The sequence below is a fragment of the Molothrus ater genome, chromosome 3, assembly GCF_012460135.2.
Source record: "Molothrus ater isolate BHLD 08-10-18 breed brown headed cowbird chromosome 3, BPBGC_Mater_1.1, whole genome shotgun sequence".
NCBI lineage: Eukaryota > Metazoa > Chordata > Aves > Passeriformes > Icteridae > Molothrus > Molothrus ater.
In genome coordinates this window covers 69,868,811-69,894,331 of record NC_050480.2, presented here as the reverse complement: position 1 = coordinate 69,894,331, position 25,521 = coordinate 69,868,811, and the positions used below count along the sequence as shown (strand labels likewise).

The 25,521-nt window shown below is 40.4% G+C and overlaps 1 protein-coding gene across 1 annotated transcript; it reads right to left on the bottom strand.

Annotated features, from left to right (window-relative positions):
* Positions 1-1,186: 1,186 nt before the first annotated feature.
* Positions 1,187-18,502, bottom strand: OPN5 (opsin 5). The gene is given in 7 exon segments (XM_036380821.2): positions 1,187-1,250; positions 2,509-2,744; positions 4,892-5,226; positions 7,644-7,814; positions 11,899-12,018; positions 18,192-18,358; positions 18,360-18,502. Coding segments are annotated over 7 exon segments (1,236 nt in total).
* Between the last annotated feature and the right edge of the window lie 7,019 nt (positions 18,503-25,521).

Sequence of the window (25,521 nt, the reverse complement as noted above, 5' to 3'; positions counted from 1 at the left end):
CTATCCAACACAACTGTTTCAGCTGCCTTACTCTGCAGGTCATCTTAAGACACATTGGTTTTCTGTTGAATGCATTAGGAACTTGCAGAACTTTGTTCTCTCAAATAGTTACTAATCCTCATTCTTCCAGGACTGAGTGTTTAAAAATTAATCTGCAGCTGCACTTTGGAAAGACTCCTCTGTTCCCAGTACTGTAACAACTTCTCACAAACACACCAGTTTTGAATCTGTTTTCATGGTTGGGATTGAGGAACATTTTGCCATTTTATATCTCAGTAGTTGATCTGATAAAGAATTGTGATAAGTAAAATACACAGTGAGAAATGTTTCTGCTTATTGCCATCATATTTCATTGTAATTTTGGCCAGATAATTATAAAAATGTGTGAAATATTGGTTTGCTCAGTTTAGTTTGGGCTGACTTCATTTCAGTTCTGCTTTTTTATTACAAAGTTATGAATAACTCCTAAATGAATCTACAATTTGAGCAAGAGACCTTTCTCCTCTCGTTTACAATTGAGTAAGGATTTGTTATTCTGTATCTCATCAAGTGATCCTATGTGTGAATGTGACACCTCTGACTTTGCCATGACTAAAATCAAAATATTTCTGAATACTGAAGGACTGAAGTCAAAGTGGGTTTAACACAGCTTGTAGCCTCATGATTTGGGAAGATGCTCACCAGGGAAATCCAGTCAGCTAATGTTTCCCCACTGTGTAATTCAGAGCCCTGAGAAATGAAGCTCTGAGTCAGATTTTTCCTCTAAGGAATCCTTTCTCTCATGCTCCAGGTCTCCAGTGACTGCAGCAGGAATTGAGGGAGATTAGCTTTGGTAAACTGAAACTGGTCTTTATGAATACTTTCCTTCCCCTCAGGGAAAATATTGCCCAGACTATCATTTCTGTTAGTGCTAAGAACAAAAAAGGGCATTTTAAAGCATCTCAAGTGAAGGAAAATTTTTAATAAACACAAATTTTCTCTGTTTCTTCTTCCTTTCAGTACTTAGAATATTTGCTCAATTCTAATGCACTATTTTGGTCAGGATGAAAAGAACTGTACATTGTACATAGGAATAGGGAGTAAAATAAACCTGTCACCATTTTTTAATTCATTTACAGAAAGAGGAACTTGAGCCAGTAGGGTTGTTTGTCACCAGGTTTTCATTTGCTGTAGGTGAGATGAGCCCTCAAGCTTCCAGCTGGGTTTCATTCATGGCTGTGGAGTCCCTGTGTGCAGATATTGTGTAAGTCCTGTGGGCAGAGAGGGTACAATGGTCATTTTGTCACACCGAGGTGGAAATTAAGTTCTTACTTCTGGGAACTGATTCCTCCAGATCATTTTTTCACTGCACAGGCCTAGAGAAGCCAGCTTGCATTCAGCTTGAGAGATTGGGTAAGACCTTCAGATATTAAACACAAATCCAGCTACCAAAAATCCACAGAAGACTCTTTGAATATGTGTCCCATTTGACTAACACTGCAGAAGGGATTTTGGCAAACTATAAATTCAACACCTCAGACATTTACAACATATATAAACTCTGTATGTTCTGCAGATGAAATAAATCTCAGTGCAAGATTATGGAAAGATCTGCTACAAGAAGCTGTGGAAGCTCAAGACTGACTGAGCTCACTGCGCAACGCACCAAAAATGCTGAAACTGTTGGGGAATAATATGAATGATAAAATCATCCTTCATGTTTCTATCAAGGCACATATGTTTTAGACCTTTGGAGTAAATTACTGGAATTCTATTGTTTCACAGTCACTTATGTGTGCTATGATGTTTGTGATAGTCTACACTGTCAGATTAACATCCATTGTTATCTCCTTGTTCAACCACAAAAGTAAGGCACTTGTCTGGCATAATACAGAACTATACTTTTCCCCTAAGTGCATAATTAGTGTTTTCAGAAATTCCACAGGTGTGCAGCACAAACTTTGCCTGAGGGTTGTAAGTTAAAAAAATTGAGACTTACTTATGAGATAATTACACTTTGATTTGTCTGGTTTGAGGTGGGTTTTTTGGTATGAATGGTACCTGGAGGGTCACTGAAGAACTACTGTCTCTCCCTATTGATTCTGTGGCTGAAATGTATAGTATTAACAGGTTAATTGTGGAAGGAATTAACACAATTCTCTTCCATTTGCTTCACTGGCAGTAGAGGTCATTAACACCTTCTGGAGGAAACTCATATGATGATGTGAAAGAAAAGGATTAGGAAGAGAGGATTGATCCAAAACCCATTAAACCAATAGGACTTTTTTTCCAAACTGTATCAATGGAGTTGCAGCTGGATCTAAAAGTAAGGACTGTCTTCTTTCTTCTCCTTATACACCTACAGCCACTTTACAAATTCTCATGGCAAGAAAAATCCCAAATCAAAATGGTCATGGTCAAACACAAGAAGTAAGATTCAATGAGCTGTGATTCTTGTAGGATCTTATTTTGAAACTTTTTGGAACATGGTTCTCTCAAAGGTATCCCACTCGCCAAAGAAGAAATTACCTTGATTTCTTCAAAGAGCTCTTGGCCTTCAGCCCTCCCGGCCGGCAGCAGGCAAACTTGCAATCAATGACCTGGTAAATGATGGGGTTGTACATGGCTGCTGACTTTGCCAGCAGTGTTGGGATCACTGAGAACTGGATGGGGACCGAGTCTGGCCGTCCAAAGGCTGACCAGACGGAGACCACGGCGTAAGGGATCCAGGCAATGAGGAACCCTGCGCAGATCAACATTGCCACCTTGTGAGAGCAGAAAAGAGACAGCAGGGTTTATCCAGAACAGCCAGACACTGGCAGAGCAGCACAGAGCTAGGCAGAGTGCAAGGGAGTTACATTCCACTCAATGGAAATGAAAAATGATAACTTGCTTTTTCATATAAATTTACAATATGAACAAAATCTGCCTCTTTATCTCGTGCCTGTGTTTCTTTTGCCTGACACAGAGCAGTTAATGAGTCTGCTATCAGATATTTAAAAATGCAGTAAAGTCTGGCTAAATATGAGGAAACCAAATGAGATTTCAGAAAATAATAATAGTTTGGTATTGAATTCAAATTATTTAAAGAGGGGACTCTTTTCAAAACACAGAATCTCCTTTTTAGGAGATTAGCAGAGCATGAAGGTTCTTGAAAAAAGATCTTTTGAAAATTGGGAATTTATCTGAGAGTGAGAATGCTAGTAAAATGTCTAGATTTATTCCTCCTAACCCAAATCATGGGTTTTCACTCCATTAGAATATGTAAGTATTTTAAAACACAAATTTTTGTTAAATATTTTAGTTCTGATAAATGGCAAATTAGTAAGTGACCTCCTTATAATGTAACAAAATGTAACCATAAGAAAGTTTAGTATAAATACCAAAGAAAAACTGTTTGGGGCCAAAATCTGTGATTTGTATACTTTACCTGAACCAGCCTGTCTGCACTCGGTCACAGCCTGATATCACTTCAAATGATGCCATGCCATCATACATCCTGAAAAACATCTGCCTTTATACTGCTGCCATTGACAGATTAGTGCTGCACCCACACTGGCAGCAGCACATCAGCACTCATTTGGAATAAGGCGATTAGCAGGATTAGAATATAAAAAAAAAAAAATCACCAGAAGGCACAAGGGGTTTGGACATTGCATAGCCTTTCCTGTAGCCTGTTCTTTTTGTTGTCTGTCACTGAAGGAACAGTGCAGGTGAGCCAAGGATCTCAAACACAGCCTGTTTGTTATGAATTGTGCTCTGGAGTCAAATGGCTTATAAGGGAAATGAATTTTCCATATTTATATTTACCCCAACAATATGTTCTCCAGTGTAGATCCAAGACAGGAGGGAAAATTACTGGTGTTGCAATTCAGATAACATTGAATTTTTACATGATCCTTCCAATATGCAAAAAAAAAAAACCAAACCTGCAGCCTCAAATCAAAAGTTTCCATTGCTCTTCAAAGGAAATTTGCTGAATAACCACCAAAAAACATAACAATTTGAAGCATCCTTTTGAAAGGCAAGTGAAGTTGTACCAGTTGTACTGGCAGCACTGGCTGGGCAGGTACGTAGCTGAGATTTTCAGATATGTTTAGACATAATGTCCCTTATTGCTACATGTTATGTAATTCTCAGTTCAACTCAGAAAAATTGTAATAAAATTTGATCAGCCAAGCAAAACTTGCTGCTTGTCTCGCTCTTGGCATGTCTTACAGAGGCTGGTGAATATTCTACAGCTAAGGAATCTGATTTTCTTCAATACAAGCCTTTATTTTGAGAGATTTCCTGGCACAATAACCAGTAAGTATCATGGCTGTCACCACTGCCAAACAGAAAATAGATTCAATCAGAAAGGGAAAACAGGATATGGTCTGAGATGGAAAATTAATTTTAGTAATTCAGTGCATTTTTATCAGCAATTCATGGCTGAGTCTAACTGATAAATTATTTGCATAAAAACAATTGCAGTGTCACAGGACCAATTTTGGTTTATATCTTCATTAACAGAGGAAAGTAAACTGCCTGAAAGTTTTATTTCCCTGCTACAATAATCTGCTCTCTATCTGTTTTCTGTTATAGTTCCTATAATGCACATCAGTCACCTTAAATTACTGTTTACAACAGTTTCTGAAAGCAAAGGATGTTTTATGGTGGGGAGCAGGGCCACAGGGAGATTATATGACTTTCAAGGGCATAGGGGAAAGCTGTGGCAGAGCTTCAGAGTAGGTCATGGTCTCAGGGACTCAAGTGCCCTAATCACTGAATTATGTTCCCACAAGTTTTTTCCTCATCTTGACAGTAACAGAGGAGAAAGCTACAAAAAAACACCTTCAGAGCATTGTGGTTTCGTCTCCAAATCTGCTTCTATGACCCAACACAGCAAACTGAGGAAAATGTTCCTACCTACCTTGGTCAGCTTCATTTCAAGTATGTGGCTGTTCTGAATCCTGGTATCGTAGTGAGCAACTTCTTTGGTGGATGATTTGACTTTTAAAATTATTTTGACGTAGGAAAACACAATCACTGCAGTTGGGAACAGGAGGCAGAAGAAAAGGATGCTCAGAACAAAAACCTGTCCAGCCACTGAAGCCTGTGCCAGCCACCAGTCCAGAGTGCAGGAGGTCCCAAAGGGCTCGGGGGCGTAGTTCCCCACCCCAGCAAAAGGCACTGTAGCCCAGAACGTAGCATAGGCCCAGATTATTGCCAGGCAGATAAATGCATGGTGTCTCTTAAGCCAGGTACCTGGAGGAAAATCGAAGAGTTACAAGTTCATGTCCAGATGTGTTTGGCACCATGGGATTTGTTGTGTCATGTGGAAGGGTTCAAGGCCAGGCTGGATGTGGCTGTGAGCAATCTGCTCTCCTGGAAGATGTCCCTGTGGGGCCTTTGGAACTGGACGGCCTTTGAAGTCCCTTCCAACACAAACCATTCTATGATTCTGTGAAATATGAGGTTTTTTGATTGTTTGACAACAACTCTGTCATGTTCATCTTGGCTCTTTCCAGGTCCATAGTGACCTTGAGCTCACCTTGTGCCTCATGAAGACAAAGGCACACTCACATGGAAGGCTTCACCCACCCTTATTTCAGACCTTTGCTTTAATTTGTGATGAATTACAACTGAGAAGAGTCCAAACTAAAGAAATCCAAACAACCAGCTCAGTAACAGTCAGGGAAATCTTATCCAGTAATTTCAATTCTTTAATGTAACTTAGGTTTTTTCCTGTTCTTTGTCTCCTATGTTACCTGACTAAAGCTCAAACTCTGCGACTGAAAGGCAAGGCTTTACAGTGGAAATAAGATATCTAAGAATTAATTTTACTTTCTCATTCTTTTCCAGTACAGAAAATCACCATGTGTATCCTGTCAGAAGTATCTGTAATATGTGTTTTCATGTGTCCTTGCCTTTTTAAATGCAAATAGAATTCCTGGAGATCAGAACCTTGTCTCTCTGCTCATCTTGCATACAGCTCTAATTCATCTAGAAAAAGTTTCAGTTTGCACGATTTTCATCACCATCTACATGTTCAACATGTAGGACTCAGATAGGACTAACAAATTTAAATCTTTCATTTTTGCAGAAACTTGCAATATGGTGTAACATAACATACAACATAACAGCTCCTTCCATCTTGGAACCCCCAACTCGTTTGTAGTTTCTGACTCACAGGAGATTTTTCACTCACTTCACACTAACATTAAGGAGATTTCTTCAGGGTTTCAGAGTGATTTAAAATAAAACCAAAGCAAAGAAACACCTTTAATTTGGATGTGTCTCTTTCCAGCTGATTTTACATGTCAGGATCACTGGAAGGAAAATGAACATTGCCTGACAAATGATGTATTCATATATGATGGCTGAGAGACAGAAAGGTGCTTTGTTGTGTTCAGGAGTAGAAAAAAAAAGCAACAATAGCACAACTATTAAAAGAGAAACATTTTTTAAACTACCTAGACTGAGCATGATAAACATGTTTGTTTATTGCTCTCCATCATTTTGTATAGACCACTGTGATCAGAGCCCTTGAGAATAAGGCTTTTGAAGAGTTTTCTCTCCCATGAACTAAGATGACCACAGCTGGTGGCACAAATGCAGCCAGCCATGAAATATTCACTTCAGCTCTCCAAGTCTGTGAAAAATTGTCTGTGGTTTGGGTTGCCACTGAATTATTTTGATAATAGAAAAAATAGAAATCCTTCAATAGAAAAAACTGAAATCCTGCTTAATATTATTGGTGTATATAACACCCAGCTAAGGAGACCCCCCCTGAACTCCCACTTAGGGTAAAAGTATGGACACACAGGGGTCTGTGATAGCACATCTTAGCACAGTACCACAGCTTTTATCTGCTTACACAGACTGGCTTATTTACACTTCCTATCTGCCAACCTTCCTTACAGCTTAACATGATCGATACTTCATGTCATCATAAAGAAATCTGTGGTGTCCCTCAAGTCACATGGGCAAGGTGTTTATTACCTGCAAAGTCACCTTGAGCATTCCCTGTATTTGGATGTGAATTTAGTCCCTTACAATGCAAGAGGAACATCTTGTCTATACTGTGACAATATCATTTATCTGTAAAGAATTAAGCATATAATACATCATATTCCAGAGGTACAAGATACTGATGGATATGGTAGTAACACCTTACACTGCTAAATTAATTTCATCCTCTCAGGTTCCATTTTCATATTTGAGAGACTATTTCACATTATGACTTATTGCCTTTCCAAATCTCTTAGGTGCGTTAAATAGCTTGCCACACACCACAGAGGAATTTGGGCATTTAATAAGGAATATTTTTATGTTTTGGTCCATAAGACCCTGCAATATGCACATTACTTGCATCTGTTAATGCAGATAGGCCTTGATAGACATAAAGTGATTTATCTATAAGGGATTACAAAAACTCATGGCTTAAGAAGACAGCAGAAGGACAACAGTGAGGGTGTTATGTCCAGCAAAATGAATTTAACTGGGATTTCTTGGATCATGCAAATATGTTTCTCTCCTCTGTGTACTCCCCTCTATATTTAAGAAAAGTATTATGAAGAACCTAATTAGTATTTCAGTGTAGTAAACTATGGCACTTAATACAGCTTTTCCACAGTCACAGATAATACAGTCATCCACATATAGACACATATTTGTCTTACCATAGGACAAGTGGCAGATTTTCAGGTACCTGTCCAGGCTGACAGCTGTCATGGTGATGAGGCTCCCACAGCCGAAGAAGAAACCAGCCCACCCATACCAGCGGCAGCCCATCCACCCAAACATCCAGCGGTGGGAAAAGAAGGAGATGATGCTGAAGGGTTTGCCTACAACTTCAAAAGGAGGAGAGAATGTCAGCTCACTGATAAACCACATCCCTGAGAAAATCTCCTTTTATCAGAAAGGCAAACCCTCTCCCTTGCAAAAACTAACACCCATAAAAGTGCTCTGCAATATGGAGAAAGGGCTTCAGGTAGAGTAGGTGATGACTTTAGGCTGGAGAGTAAATTTAGGTGGGATATTAGGAAGAAAATCTTTACTGTGAGGGTGGTGAGTCACTGTCATGGGTTGCCCAGAGAAGCTGTGTATGTTCCATCTCTGGAAGTTCAAGGCCAGGTGGGATGAGGCTTGGAGCAACCTGGTGCACTGGAAGGTGTCCCTGCCCATGGCAGGGGTTGGAATGAGATGGTCTTTAAGGTCTCTTCCAACCCAAAGCATTCTGTGATTCCATGGCTTGTGAGCACTCCATGCACAGGACTGAGCCTCAGACAGCTGTGGCTGGATCCCATGGCACCAGGGATGAGGTAGGATGAGAGCCAAGCCTGCAGAAGGGCTGGAAAGAGGTGCTTTTGCTTTTCAATAAACTACAGGAACCAGAGGTAAACCAACACTCTGGAACCAATCATGGGCAGGCTCTTCTCATTATGAAACCTTCAGAGTATGTGTTATGTCCACAGGCCAATACCTAAACAGGAAAGGTTTGAGTCAGAGCTTGAAACAAGCACAGATCTACTTAGTCTACACCCCTGTAGCCAATTGGGTGTCTTCAAGCACAAGGTTAAGAAATTTGCCTTCAAAAAGGACTTTTTCAAACCTGTCAAGGCCCAGCAGTAGGATACACAGTGAGGTGAAGTGTTAGGTGGGAAGGAAAGACATGGACACTTGAGCTGCAGAAGTGGTTTCAGCTCCTCTGCACACCACACATTACTTCAATGCCTCCCAGCAAGCCAGAGCACACAGATATCAAAACATTCTGAGCTTCCCCAAAGAGATGGGAAATGACTAACTATTTTTGAGGCTTTCTCTTAGTGGCACTTCATCTCATTCTTCCACAGGTAAAAGGTGAGTGCTGCATTATGGAAGAAGTGAAGTTTGGTCAAATGATATTCCATTCTCACCTTAAAGCAAGTTTAAATTTTTCATATTCTTTGTAAGCATTGTGACAAAGAGAAAGTTTGAAAATTTTAATTATATAGTTGGAAATCTCCCTTTTTTTGTCCCAATTATTACCTTTTTCTTGGTCTTAATTAGGCAAAGAAAATAAATCAACTTTAATGGAACAGAAGACTCAAAAATTTATAATCTAGGGAAATCTGTTTTCAAGCACTTTGGTTTTATATACCAGCCTGATCTTAAATGCTCCCAGGCCTGAACATTCCAACTGCAATATTCAAACAACATTAAATATTGAATCCACATCCCTGTGACTGCATTCCTTCCTGCATAGGAGCAGCCAGACCAGCCTCAAGGATTTGAAAACACCTCAGCTTTCCTGGGCTGGTTTCCCTGGCTGAACCAGAGTCTGTAATGTCATAGAAGCTCAGAGAATTGGTTTATGGAGATGGCAAAAATGATCTTGCAAACTGTATTTCCCACAAGGTAACCTATTCATAGAAACCAAGACAAAAATCTCTATTTTGTTGATCTTTTTCCTAGAAACATTCCATTTCACATTGAACTGATGTAAAACCATGCATTCTCTTTTCATTCTTAACAGAAGATTAACGCATTTCTTCCAAAACCGAATCTTGCAGAAAAGTACCTTTGCTCCATCTTCTATGCCAAAACCATCAGGATTGCAAACCCTTCAAAATCAGATGCATTTTTAAAAAAGGTATTTTTGGATTAGCCTAAGCCTGTAAGGAAAGTTCTGCCTGGACCTGCAGGATGTGCTCAGATCAATGCATGATGTGCTTTCCTCCAAGCAGAATAAATGCACTTTTAGTTTTTCAAGCAAAAGCTGATCTCGGTGATTAAGGTTTCTGGAAAAACATTAAATATGGCAAGGTCTAGGTTATGGGTTAACAATCAAGTCAGCAACTTTAGGCATATAAGTGACTGACAGCTTTAAAGGCTGACACATTTCTTTGCACCAAATCAAATTTCTCTTCAGCAGCAGGACTGGGAGCAGCCCCGAGCACGGTGCCTGTGCAAAATCAGTCTGATGCAGCTTTGAACAAGGGGCTGGTGCCACCCTGTGGAAATCTGCAGGAAGCAGAACTCTTCAAAAAGTTGTTAAGACAAGTGTGTGAAATACAGAGATTTCATGGAAAAAAATTCTATCTTCAGTTTGTCTAGCAGACAGAACCCGTCACATTTCTCAACTTAGCACCTTCCATTAATAAATAAATAAATTAAAAAAAAAATAGAGAACAGAGAAAACCAAGCATGGCTCTGGGAATCACTATTTTTAATTCCAAAATGTAAACCCCAGATAGATTGAGATGAGATCCCCATGGAAGAAAGCAAGGTGACCAAGTGGTGCACTGGTGACAGGCCATAACAGAGACACCTCCAGCCCTCACACTAAGAGGGGTCCCAAACAAGCTGTAGTTTGAGTGGTTGGGACACAGTTTATGGTTAGGTTTAGGTTTAGGTTTAGGTTTAGGTTTAGGTTTAGGTTACCTGTTAAAATGCATCTAATCATAGAATCACAGGATATTTTGGGTTGGAAGAGATCTTGGAAGACCATCTCATTCCAACCCCTGCCATGGGCAGGGGCACCTTCCATTGTCCCAGGTAGCTCCAAGCCCCATCCACCCTGGCCTTGGAAACTTCCAGGGATGGGGCAGACACATATTCACTGGGCAACATTCAGAATATAAAGCTGTGGGAATTCTCCTGAAGCACTCCTTCTCATTGGAGTGACTAATATGAGTCTTACAATACAGATTCTTAAAACACAAAGAAAATGGTAATATCACAGAGGAGGAAAAAGCCAACCCTTAACTTCTAAGGGTTGAGAGATGGAAGCAGTGTGTCCATGACACAAATGCCAAAGAAATAATTGGGATTTTTCTGTATGGTAGCTGTGATATTTATACTAACATCTTTCTTCTACTGAATTGATATTTCCTTCAAAAATCCATGTTTACTGACCAAAACCACTGGAATCTGCAGGGATGAGCAGATCTTTGGTCTTGTGCTGTGAGAGTTCAAAAAAAGCATCAGGGGAGGCTGGGAGACATAATTGTATATTGTTTAGTGATACTTTTGGAGTTTAGATGAGGGCAAAAGCATCTGGCAGAGACAAGGGTAGGAAAAGGGTGTGCTGGAGCTGAGGGCAGAGGTCTCAGTTCATACAACACACAGGGGACAGATGACCCTGCAAGCATGGGAATATAATTCCATTTATATGGCACTGGGAAGATCCCATGGTCAGCTGAGTCCTGATACCCATTGGATTGTCTGCCATCCAAAATATCCTTTTCTAAAGGACATCCAGGCATTTCTCTGTGAGCAGCTGAATCAGTCTCATGTCAAGAGCCAAAACAAGCATCTCTGCAAATCTGGATAAACCTCTCCAAAGCTCCCTCCTCCAATGCCAGGACATCCAGACCTCCTCCAATGACAGGACATCCAGACTGTGGGATTGAAATAAAAATCCTCCCAGTTGGCTCATACTCAAGAGATTGACACAAATGTTTGATCCAGAGACAAAGGAGGATGGCCACTAGAGAAAAAACTATTAGCTTTAATGGGCTGATGGCCACTGGCATTTTCCAATTATTTGGCTAAACTTGTATTTTTGAGGCATTTAGATCCATTCTATTCACCCTATGGCAAAAAAACATAATTTTCTGCACCTGTAATTCTGAGATATTTTGTGGTTATTGTGCCAGGGTGCACATGGCAGCTGCCTTTGGAGACCTGCCCAGTGCTGGGGTGAACAGGAGCTCTGTGTGTTTGATAAAATCAACCCTAATTTTTCCTCTGTACTGTTCATTTCTTCCCATCAAGTTGTTCAGGAATGTTGTTTTTCGTCCTCCCTTATTATTTACATGCAAAAAATAGAGCAGAAATATCTGTAGCAAAAGGCATTTGATGCTCCCATGACTTGCAGAGGAATGTATCTTGTTGCTGCCAGGCAGAATGGTGAGATGGTAAAAATGAGGGAAAACAAAAACATGAAATTACCTGAAATGCCCAGATCACACACTGCTAAATTAACAGTCATTATCTCAGCAGGTCTCAGCTTCTTTTTTCTCTTTGAGGACATAAAAATAACATACCCATTTCCCAGAGTTGAAAGTATCCCTGTAATAATGGAAAATAGAATAACATTCAAATTAGAATCATCCTCAAAACCAGCAATACTCCATCTTCCTTGTGAAATTCCCTGACATTTTCAGCCTGAACCTGTGGTCCCTATGGCTGGGCATTTTACCCTGAAATGTGATCCCCTCATTGTCACTATGCAGCTCACAGAGACCTGGACTGCAGACACATTTCCCCAAAAGCAAATGCTGTTTCCCCTCTGCAGGAGGGCATTGCTTTCACCAGCTGAGCCTGCCCAGACACAGACTGAATGCTCACAACAGAAACCCCAGAATCCCTCTGCCCTGACCAGCACAATTCTCTCTCAAAGGTTTATACAGCCAAGAATGAAATTCAGCTCTCTGTAATCACAGGAACCAGAATCTGACCAATCTCAACTTTATTAAATACACCAATCAGATGTTAAGGGATACATTTCCAGTTAATATATTAATATCAAATCATAAATCTTACATTAAAATTTATTTCTATCATAAGAAAGAAAAATTATAAAATAAATCTGATTAATCTGATTTTAACTTCCAGGTGGAATTCAGTGCATGGTATCCTTCTCATATTGGCTGATATATTTTTCTCCATATCATCACCCAATGACTCACAGCTCTGCAAGTGTACATCTGCCATGGAATTAATCACACCAGTACAGAAAATCGTAGGGTTTCCAGTTCCCTTAAAGAAAATGTGTCTTCACTAATTCATGTTTGAAAGAGTTTAAGGTCAGAGGGAGAGTTTTGCTGTGGAAACACAGGACAGCACAGAACATCCTTCTCATGGAGCCAGAAGGTGAAAATCCCAAAGGGACCATGGCCCACTGAGCCTCACACTAGATCAGGGGAGACATGTCAGAAGGAGGGAAGTGCAGAAGAAAAGAATGAAGAGCAAAGAATTCCTGTGCTGCCATTGCCTCAAAAAAGGGACCTACAACAGCACTGAGGGAAATGTTGGAGAGAAGTTCAGCCCAGGAAAGAGTGAGGAAAGGCATTTTCCATAAGTATTTTAGATTTAAAGGGTGAGGAAGAGTGATTGCCGTAAGTATTTTAGGTTTGACACCTTTGTTTCTCACTACCTAAACCAGTAAATAAACATTAAGCTTTGGGGGTTGGAACCACATGATGAAAGTTGGAATGAGATGATATTTAAGGTCCATCCAACCCAAACCATTCTGTGATTCCATGATTCTGAATTTATTCCCCTCAAGGAGCCTGTTTGCCCACTGCATAACTGGGAATGGATCTTCCTGTCTTTATCCCCACCTCTCTTCATCTCCACTGATTTTTCTCTGCTTGTTTCCTCCCTGTCCCACTCTGAGGCTTGTCCTGAGTGCTTGGCTACCTGCTGAGGCCAACTCCTCACACTACTCCAAAAAAAGTCATGAACAAAAAATGTCATCAACAAACAAAAGTCAACGACAAAAGTCATCAACAGCTTTCCTCTGTTGATGAGGCACCGAAGTCACCCTTTGTGCTGCCTTGTACAAGGGGCTCTGCTGGGGCAATCTCTGTTTCCAGAGGGCCCCAGCACCCTCCAGGCCCCCAGCACTGCTGCCCTCTCCAAATGTTGTACCTCTGAATACCACATCATTTTCACCTGAGTCTTCTGGCAGGCCAGACCTCAGCAAATTAAGTTCAGTAATTAAATGGGTATTTAATCATTTAGTGATTAATTTGGCAATTCAGTAACAAATAATCCAGTATTTAAATGGGTATTTTGTTATTTACTCTGGTCCATCAATGGCACAATCCCCTTGCAAAGCTGCCTTGTCCCCACAAAATCAACAAACCCAACCTGGGACCATCCATGAGGCAGAGAGAGAAATGGTTCCCAGATGCTAAAACCAAATTATTTATCAAGAAATATGAGTGACTGAGGAACCAAAAGTTTACCAAACTCAGGAGAAAAATACTTTGATTTTGAATTTTTTTGTATTAAATGCGACACATTGCAAACTTTTTATTTTTATATTGACAGCATTGTTTTCTGTATTATTTTACAAAATAAACAGAACAGAAGGTGGCTTATTATTGATCTTAGGTTTTCTTATCAGATTTTATTTACCCTGGGTAGATCAAATTCTAAGAACAACCTACTCTTATGGCTCTGCAAATTTAATATGAATTATAAGCAGATGGAGGTATTCATATGAGTCATTTTCTTCCTCACAGCTGAGTGAATGAATCTCAATGCTGTGAGCCTTTTTCATATATTTTAATCCTTTTCTCTCTTAATGCCATTTTCCTCTCCAGTGATATTTAGGCTAACTAGAGTGCCAGCATCTAGTTTGAAATACCTTTTGAAAGCATTTGACATTTTCCTGAATCTTTTTCAACTGACTGGCAGTCTAGAGAGACATCTCTATCAGCCAAGTAGCTCTGAAGTTGCCAAGCTGCTCTGAAACCACTGCTCATTATTAATATCAATGTTTTACAGAGCCCAACCCACTGACCTGCTAATCCCATGGCTGGAAGGGGTCCATTGATCATTTGTTGCCTTTTGTCTATGCCTGCATCTGAAAATTGCTTATCTGAACCTTTTTTTATCTCCTTGATCAAAATTCTATAATCTCTGTAGGTGAGGCATCTAATGCTCCATTTCTCCTGCTATGAAATGACTTTCCAGCAGTCAGCTGAAGCCCTTGCTGGAGCAGACTCCCAGCTCTGGTAGGTTGGAAACAGGGAAAAAAGACTTCTCAGATATTAAAAATAGGCTCTTTTCCAGGAGAACTGTCCATGGCAACATGGCACCATTACATATATACAAACCAAGAGCCAAGGATGTGATAACTAAAAAAGTGACACCTGCAGAGACAGAGCCAGGCTGAGACACACAACCTGCAGCGAGAGGGGAAAGTGTTTACAAGCAGCCAGCTGGAGAAATAAACTTCCACTTCTCCAACCTGACAATGGCACTAAACCATTAGAGAAAATAAAATTTAAAAAAGAAAAAAAAAAAAAGCTTCAGGATTTTGTTTTCAATTAAGCTGTTTCATAACAGAGGAAGTGTGCACACCAGTTTGTAAATCAATAGTGACTTGCCAAGGGGTTTCAGAGGAGCTGGCAGCCAGCAGGTCCCTCCTCAGTAGTTTGTCACCCTGCCTGGCTGTACAGTGAATCAATCAAGGCAGTGATGAAAAAGCTGGTGGGAGAAGTGACAAGGACAAAAGAATTGGATTCTCATAACCATGTGCATAGTCTGATTTTTTTTTCTTGACAATTAGAAAGCTACACATGGAAATTACTACTCAGGACAAAGGATCATGCACTCACATAGAATTTCTCAGACTATTCAAGACTCCTGATTTTCTTCAAAGACAAAAAAACCAATTATTTTTCTATTTCAAACTGGAATACTTCAGCTGTACACTCAGTCTGACCCTAAAACCTCTGCAGGATAAGATCCAGCCTTGTTCACTCACTATTCAGCTTCTTCTCCTTTTTTAAACTCACTTATACCTTCCACTGCTCAAGAGCAAAAAGATGCACAAAAACAGTCCTGGCTTCCCACCTCCTGCTTCCCTGTCCCTGCTGTCAGGATGTCCCCACAGGCCATCCTCAGGAGGGGCCACAATTTCTTGCAAAGGAGCAGGGAATGCAGTTCAGTGGAAAACTGTGACAAGTTTAGCCTGAATCACAAGTCATAATAAAAAAACACAGACGTGGAATCATAAAATCATTTAGGTTGGAAAAGACCTTCAAGACGATCAAGTCCAACTTTTGACTGAACACCACCATGCCCACCAAACCATACCACAAAGTGACACCTCCACTCATTTTCTGAACATTTCCAGGGCTAAAGATTTCACCATTCCCTGGGCAGCCCATTCCTCTGCTCAACCATTCTTCCAGGGAAGAATTTTTTTCCTTATATCTTTATTCTATAGATCCAAGGAATATGCAAATACAGCACTTATATGGATATAGGAAGACCATAATTAGCTCTAATAAAGCCACTAGTGAACCTTGTTATGCACACAAGGGCAAAGCAATTAACCAAGTAAAATGCATTTCAAAACACACACTTCAAAAATTAAGTTAGTTTAGAGCTAAATGTGGGATATTATGTGTACAGAAACATACAGGAACAGCAGAGCTACCCCGACCCAGGCCACTGGATACGAGTTCACAAGTCCAACATCAAAATTACTATGAGATCTTTTAAAATTATAATTTCAGTTTCCTCACATTGCTCAGAAAATTGCTCTGAGCCTTTATGGTTGGCTTTTGGCTTTTCACTGGAACTTTTTGATTCTTGTTCCTTGCCTTAATTTGATTATGCCTGTGTTTTTCAAGATGTTTCACACCTGACAGGGGTAATTTTTGGAACAGGATAAATCGACACTAAATACAGTGAATATAACAAGGCAACAGAGTGTATATTAAGAAGATTCATCCATCAGACATATTTCTTGGGATTAAAGCTAAGTTTACTTAACCAAGTGAAAAAAAAAACCACCAAAAGGGGGTTGTTTTCTACAGTTCAGTGAAAACTTTTGTCTGCAGAGCAATAGAAAAAAATATATGTGTGAAAAGTGAGAATACCTACAAACCAGTGCATGAACACCAAGAACAGCACCAAGATACAGCTTCACCTGTCACCTCTGCTGCTCTGAATTCTTTTTTCAATAAAGGCATAAGCAGAAGAGAAATGAGAAATAAACAGAAACATAAATAGAAGAAAAATAATAATAAAAACTCTGCTACCTCCACTATGGAAAACATTACATTAATTAGATCAGTCAGAAGAAAAGCAGTAAGACAGAGTAGAAGGGGGGGTTGTAAAGCAGTGAATGAGAAACATAAAGGTAGGACTGACTGACAGATCTTGGTATTTTGTGCACAACACATTGAACAAGACAATGAATCAAAACTGAAATAAATGTCAATTAATCACTGTACATCCTGTGTTCAGCCTTGTCTTCAGGCACCTGACACCTGGAGCCCAGGTTTTTTGTAGAACAGTTCTGTCCTCAGATCAATTTTAGTGAAAAAATTGCTGTTGAGCTGTGAGAAACTGCATGAAGTAAGACTATAAAGCATAAAGGAACTTAAAATATATAAAGAAGAATGGAATGGAATAGCATAGACTAGACTAGACTAGACTAGACTAGAATAGAATAGCATAGAATAGAATAGAATAGAATAGAATAGAATAGAATAGAATAGAATAGAATAGAATATGGAATAGCCCGAGTTGAACAGGACCCACATGGATCATCAAAGTCCAACTCCTGACCTTGCAGAGGACAATTCCAAGAATCCCACCCTGTGCCTGAGAGCTTTGCCCAAACATTTCTTGAGTTCTGTCAGGCTTGGTGCTGTGACCACTGCCCTGGGGAGCTGTTCTAGCACCCAACCACCCTTTGGGTGAAGAACCTTTCCCTGATATCCAACCTAAACCTCCCTTACTCAGCTTCATGCCATTCCCTCAGGTGTTGAGGCAAATGTGGATACAAAAAGACATGATTCTGCCCTTCTCCACAAAGTAAAGAAGGCAAATTATCAAGAATAATGTCCAGTTTATCCCTAGAAGAAATAGAAACCAGCATTTTCCTAGCTGAATGATAACTCCTTGGTATATGAATACTTTAAAATCAGCAATCACGAGTGTGCACTAGCCAACAGATAACTGTATTTATTCTGCTTGCAAGGTCACTTTGAACCTTTTAAAGGACTCCAACACAAAAGGATGGGGAGGGTGCTAGGCAGAAAATATTGCTCAATGTGATGTGTAACAGAGGACAGATGATGCCAGGAGCTGAGCAAGGGTCACATGAACACATCTGAGGGTGTTCAGGCTGTGAAAACAAGCCATAAAACCCACATGGCATAATGAGGGAAACCCTATTCTGCCCAAGGACAAATTAAACTGCTGAGTAGTAACCTATCACTTATTAAAAACAATGAGTATTTCTTCACTTTTTGCTGAAACATCTACTGCTAGTCACTTTTGACTACCTGCAGCAGCATTATATGTTGATATTAACTGCTGACACCATATTTCTAACACATTATCCCTCCTCCCTCCTAGATTTTTCTTTCTAGTATGAAAAAATGTGTAATTAACATCTAATGAACAGCAGTTTCTGCCTCTTTTCTGAGAGCTGCAAGAATGCAGCAGCACAGTCATATTTCAAAGACCAAATATAAAATCATTACCAATTATTGTCAAATAAAAGCCAGCTATGATGTCAGCTTCTCTAGAGAGCTTTGATGCAAAGGGGTCTTCTTTTTGGAGATTGTGTGGGATGTATTCTTCCTGGGAAGAATTGTTGGGATCTGATGCCATCCCACTCATGTCCAGTGAAGTGCCTGAAAAACAAAAGAACAGAGTTTGCAACAGATCACACCTGCTGTTAGAAAATATGAAGATATTTTTGTTCATACAGAGGATCCATCTTCCCATTTTCAATTCTGCCCTGACACTTCTCAGGGCATTTCAGGATACCATTCAAACTTGCATAAAGCATTGTGCCATGATTTGGGTCATGACTTACTTTATCCAAGATCATAATAATTTACATGGGACCACAACAGGAAAAAGGCATTGAGCTCTTGGAGAGTGTCCAGAGGAGGCCACGAGGATGGTGAAGGGTCTGGAGTGTTGGAACCAAGGACATTCCTCTGACTGCCCTGGAGGACTTGAGACCCTGGCAGGGGGCTCAGAGACCCTGGCACAGTGTCAAAGACACCTGTGCCTTCAATCTTAGCCCATGGAAAAAATTACCAACTTTGTGTGAAGATTTACAAGCCGCAAGGGTTTGAATAGAATGATAGTGAATTTAGCACAGGGTGAAAAAGTGGAATTTTGGGTATTTAGAATGGGGGTTCAAGAGGCAAGATGGAGGGATCTGGGCGTGTTCTGTTCTTCTTCTTCTTCTTGTCCTTCATCTTCTGCTGTGATGGTGACACTTTTGGATTGGTTTAGAGTAGAGACAGACTGTCTAACATAGGTGATAGGTATTGGAAAATTATTGTAAATAAAGTACATGTAGTTTTTAGTATAAAAAGATAACACTGCCCCAGGGGCAGTCAATGTGCCTCAACCTGACCTGCTGGACAGATCTCCAAAGATCAGAAAAAGAATGTATTAGATAAGAGAGAATAAACAACCTTGAAAACCAGAGCTGAGGAATCCCAACTTCTTCTTTGGTTGTGGGGCTGGGAAAAAAGACTCTTTAATACCTCAGGAGCCATTCCAGCAGTCTCCTGAGGTATTAAAGACTCCTCCAGAGTCTGGAGGAGAAGCCTCACTGGGGACTTTAACATCCTCATGAAGGGAAGAGGAGGGGCAGGGGTTGATCTGTTCCTTCTCATGAGCAGAGACAGGACTGGAGGAAAGCTGGGGCTGTGCTTCTTATCTTTGTCTATACACCTGCTCCTCACAATGCCAAGAGACTGGGAATTATCTGCAAGACAGTCCCAGCAGTTTCTTTGTATCCTGAGGGGCACTATATCTGCAGATGGCAGCTCTGCAAATTTTACAGCTAAGTGAAAAATTACATCCATAAATTCTCCTCAGAGTTCCTTAGGTGTTGTGTTCCAATGCAAATAACTTGTCATGGCCACGGTTATAAACAAGAATTGGCCATTGGAATTGTGAAGCAGCAGGAGCATTAAATAGTAGAGTCATCTAGGAAGGCTTGTTGGCTTTTCTTTCCATTTTCTTTTGTGTGGAAATGGGTTATTGAGGTCAAAAAAGTTCATATAAATAAAGGGAACCCTTTATTTAATAAAGGGGAAAAGCCTTTATTTAATAAAGGGGAAAAGGGGAATCTGGCAAACATCTATGAAAGTCATCCCTTGGGACAATGGAAGGGATGTAAAGTGAGGAACTCCTGCATAAGACAAAAACATTTCTGCCATGTTTGAAACCACCCAGCCAGGAGCTGTTTAGGGCATTCAGAAACCCCAATTCCTCTTGCTGGTACTGGCCGAGGCAGGAATGGCCCTCATGAACTAAACACTTGACTCAGGGCTTCCATAACTTCTGCTGTGGGACCTGGGAAAAGCTGTGAAGTTCTAAATTTTTCCCCTCAGAAGTCCTGCTTGGAGGGAGACTAAATGAGAAACAAAACTTGTTTCTTTATTTCACCCATTTGCTCTCTCTTCTGCATCTTGAAGGCAGGCAGTCTTGTCAATAACAGACCTGTGTGGCCAGGTACACCCATGTACACCTGAAGCACTCACAACTCTCTCCCTATTGTCCTTACAGCTTTGGAAAAAAGAAAAAAGAAAGATTTTACTTGAAGGGGATTGAGCCATGAAGGCACACTGCTACTCTAGAGTAGAGAACAAAAATCATCCAGGCATACGGCTCCATGCATCGTTAAGTATTCAAAGTTCAGCAGCCTGATTGTCTTTTGGGGTTTTTTTAATTAAAAAAAAAAAGGTTGATTAATTTAAAAATAATTTTTTAAAACAAAAATTCACTGTTCCAGACAGCAGAGCAACCATTTAGATTTGGATCAGGTACTCTGGTACAACAGCCTGGACAGTCTAAAACGATCTTGTCTTGTACAAAAGGATGGACTAAAGCATGAATCTGGGGAATAATCAGGATCATCCTGTCCATCCTATCAAAGCCACAGGTCTTGATCCAGGTTCCACCTGGCCTTTAAAAGGATCCTGATGCTTTTCTGTCCCCCAGCTTGCAGGGTCCCTCTGTGGCTGGAGCGTTTGAACCATGTGGGTGGCTGAAGTGATGCAAATGGAAAAGCACATCTGGGACCTGTCAGCACAATTTGGGTTTGATGCAAATACCAGAGTGCTTAAGGGCATGTTCCTCCTTTGAGCCACAGCAGAATCTCCCACTCCAGTCAGTATCAGGTGGCTCACAAGGACAATATTTTGCTACGTCCAAGCGGACAAACAAAATAGCTTTAAATAGGAAATTTCAACTTCTGTGTATGCTAAACCCAGCCAGAAGTGCAGACACTGGGTTTTTTAATCTGCCTTAAAGCAAAGTGCAGGTTTGCCAGACAAATCACAGCCTTGGGACAGGAGAAAGCCCTCTGTGGTCCACCTAGACATGGAAAATTTTGCTGCTTCACTTGATATAAGTTGTTTACCTGCTTGCAAATGTTAATGTTGTGAAAAACTATCCTCTCCAGTTCCTGAAAAAGAAACACTTTCTCTCAGCTTTAAGCAGAGAAAACACATTATTTATTGAAAATTTTCAACAAAAATAAAGGGCAATTAATGTCTAACTTCCAAGTATGTGCACAAACTTTTCTTATTATTTTAAAACATTTCTGGTGAATTAAGAATAAGTTTCAGATATAAGAAGATAAAAACGACTCAACTTGATTGATACAAAAATTGTTAGTGACATATAATTCAGGGAGTTAACACTTGATTTTGGCTTTAAAAAATGTTAATCATCCTGATTAGACAGGAATTAACAGTGCCCCCAAAATAAAGCTTTATTCCAGAATCAATCTCACTTTTAGAGTGCATAAGACAGAAAACTGTGTCACTAACAGGGCTGATCATTAGTCCTCATATTTCCAAGTCAAGAAAAGCCATAATCCTAATCAGCATCTAGTGTCTAAATGTTGACTAAAAAAATGTGGAGAGGGATAAGTTTCATGCTGGTAGGCAAAGCCTAGCAAATGTAGGGGATGTGCATTTTCACAAATGCATTATTTCAGGAACCAAGATTTGAACTGCCAATTCTGTTGGTTTTATTTCTACTTGTGTTTTATAAGGTATCACAGTATTAAATACCTGATAAAGGTCATAAATCCTCTGATACACAGCTCCTAAAAGTTAATGAGTCAGCAATAGGGACTATAAAGTATGATTTTAATAGAAATACAAATGATCCATGCTTGTACCAATCCTCATTGCTTGCAAGTTCCTGGGAACCCCTAAAACATTTTGGGAAGCTACAAACGGGAGGTGTAGCAACCCAGGTTCAAATTATTGTGTCTTCTTACATGGGGTTTAGACAAATATAGGTACATAGTAGCAAAATCTGAACTCCTTAAGTTAGTAAGAAATCTTAATTAGTAATTAATCTAAATTAATTTTAAAAAACAAACACTGCACCTATGTTTGCCAGCCAAAAGTGGATGTACCCAATTTTTGTATGACAGCCAAACTGGTATGAAGTGGGGAATGCATTTTCGTAAATTTGCAGGCAAATGAAGGAAATATTAATGCCAACCATTAAAAAAAAATCTGAAAAAACTAAAAGCATGTTGTAGCTCAATGACAAAAGTTATTTAGGGAAACAGCAGTGTGTAGGGAGTGCCATAGGAATCCCAGGAACTGAACTGTTCTCAGAGGCTGTCAAAATCCTCTGTGGAAGTTACCATGGCAGGGATGCTTTAATTTACTTGACAAGAGAGCACAAGAAGTCAAATATTATTTCCAAAGTGATGGCCCACAGACAAGTGTAGCAATTATTTGTAAAAGCAGATTAATGGCAGAGATAAATGGCTAAGTGAAACAAAAGATGTCCATGGACCCAGAGTCACCTCATAGAAAGAGTCAGGAGGGCTCATTTGAAAGATTAATACAGCTAAAGTGATAACACTATCAATTGTGTTAATTAAGAAAATAATTTTCTGCTCTCTTATGTTAAAAACAATAAAACTATTAATAATTTTATCTGAGTCACTAAAAGATAAAAGCTAAAAGGATAAATTAATGCCAGCATATATTATCTTTTCAAGAGGAAAAAAGGTAATTATCTCCTAATTTGTCCAATTACATCGTCAGTATCTCCACAGCAAAGTTATTCTGCTCTCAGTGCCTGCTGGATCCCAGCTCACACTGCCAAGTGTCCTGTTTATCCTAAACTTCCCCTGGGTGTTTTGAGGAGCTCCTTTCTCAGACTGGGGCTGTGGAAGCACAGGCAGAGGTCCCAGTGGTCATTGCCTCGTCCTGTCCCACCATCCTGGCTGGTGGGACACAGCCTGGTGACTCAAAACTCACATCTGGGACACACATCCTCAGCCAAATGCTTCCCAATAGTCCAACCAGACCCTCTATTTAGGGACATAAATAACAAGGATCAGAACTCTTATCTCAAAGCAGCTACAGCACCACACTTTTTCTTGTTTTTGTTTGTTTTTTTTTTTTTTTTAATCTCCTATTGTAGCAAAAGAGATTCTTTTAAGAAAAATGGGCTTTGTTTCATGTCACTTCAGGACTAAATCCTGAAGATTCAAGCTATGGACTGGAAATCTGTCTTTTGTCTTCAGCAGCCTAGTTCAGCCACTAGGCTTCTGGTTATTTTACAGTGGATTCCCTCTCCCCTGTTGAAGAAGAATCATCACTTTGAATGCACTAAATTAAAAGATTAACATTTTCTACATTTCAGGTGTGCACTGTGCTCCATCACATCACATCCCACTGCTGCATTTCTGTTCATAATGATATAAAACAGTAAATTTGGTATGTCTCATATTTCTCACACAACAGAAAAGAAGAGAGATTTTGAAACAACAACTTTTGGTCTGTTGATACCAGGAAAATGCTTCATGCCTACCTGTCACAGAAGATCTGCCCAAACAACCTCATGCAACATCCCACAGGAGCACCGCAAGGGCAGGGGTGAGAGAAAAGCTACACTCAGGTCACAGAATCACAGAATGGGTTGGGTGGGAAGGGACCTTCAAAGATTATTCCATTCCAACCCCCCTTCCATGGGCAGGGACACTTTCCACCATTCCAGGTCACTCCAAGCTCTGTCCAACCTGGCCTTGAACACTTCCAAGGATGGGGCAGCCACAGCTTCTCTGGCAGCCACTGTCCTCACTGCCCTCTGTGGATGTGGTCCCCATCTCAGGCTAAGCAACACTCAGCTATTTTAAATAAAGCCCTGGTTAGGAACTTCTATTTCTTTTCTGTTTCAAGACTATGCAGTAAGACTTATTACTGGGCTTTGAAAAACATGCAATAATTTCTAAAAATAATAATTTCGTGTCTGCAGCTACTTTCACTTTCCTAGGCAGGACAGACCCACAGCAGTGGATCTGCAGAGCAAAACAGCTGCCGTTGAGGCAAGGCTGTACACTTTTCAAGCCTAAAAAGAAAATAGAAAAACAAAAAGAAAAAAGAAAATTGTAACCCTGTTTATAACTGATTCCTTGATTCTGGTTAATAACCATAGATGAAAACCCAGGCTCCCAAAAGGTATTTTGTGACATTAGTGCTTCATGCAGTGGGGTAGGAGCACTCGGACAAGCACTGGGAAATAATCCAGTTATCAAGGACTGGTTTGTTTTTGGCTTTGCTGCCTCAGAAGACCAAAAGATTTCACACTGGTCTGTTTCTGCTGTCCAAAGCTGGGGGCAGAGAGCACAGCCCCACAGGCTGCCATCCAGCCCATCTGCTGACCCCTTTCCAGCACAATCTGTGCTGGAAGGACCTCAGTGCCTGTGAAAACAGATTTAAAACCACAACAAAAGTAACCAACTCACTCTGATTATTAGAAATGGGTTCAGGCTTATATCAGTGCTACAGACACTCATCTTTAATTAATACACAAACAATTCCACTTTTAAATAATATATTCTTTAAAATGGAGCAGTTCCACTACAGCAAGCCTCAAGAGATACAAACTCCTGACTCAGACACCATAAAATTCCAATATCAAGCCTCAAAACTTCTGAGATTAAAGGAAAAAAAGTGATTTGAGATTTCTTGTTTGGCCTAATCAATGCAGCTTTGCCAGCCCTACATCAGTTTTGTTCCCTGCTCTCTCCTCATCTCTCACCGGGGGTGGTTCAACGTGTCCTTCATGGCTTGGCCAGGCTGTTCTCACCCTGACAAAGACCAGGACACCCCATCCCCACCTCCTTCAGGACAGAAGTCACCACACAACAATGATTACCTTCCTGACCTCTTCCTCCTGTAGGGAGGGCACAGAAGGAATGTTGGGAAAAAAATCTTGGTTGTTGCTACAAAACACCTGATATCTTTCCTAAGGTTTAGGCAAATCTAGGGAATTTTCAGACACAGTTGCCTAAAGCATGATGTTTTGCAGGAGATGAGTGACAGCAACCAAAAGGACCTGAGTGTTACCTGTCATTTATCACAGAATCACAGAATAAAGGGGTTTGGGTTGGAAGGGAGCTTAGAGAGCAGCTTGGGATGTCCCATGGGGCAGGGACACCTTCCACTAGCCCAGGTTGCTTAGAGATGCATCCAAACCAGACTGGGACATTTCCAGGGATGGGACAGCCACAGCTTCTCTGGGCAGCCTGTGTCAGGGCCTCCCCATCCTCACATTAAAGAATTCCTTGCTGATATCCAATCCAACCCTGCCCCAGTTGGTTTATTTCCATTATTTATCTGGCACTGACGTTTGGTTCCAGGGTTTTGCAGACCCCTCAGTGGCTGGATCACAGCAGGCCCAGCCCCAGATTTTCCATGCCCCAAATAAACTCCAGCCTGTGAGGCCTTTAGGTTCTATGTATCTCTACAGCATCACCTAGGGAAGGTGGGAACTTCAAGGTAACTGCTGCCTCAGCAC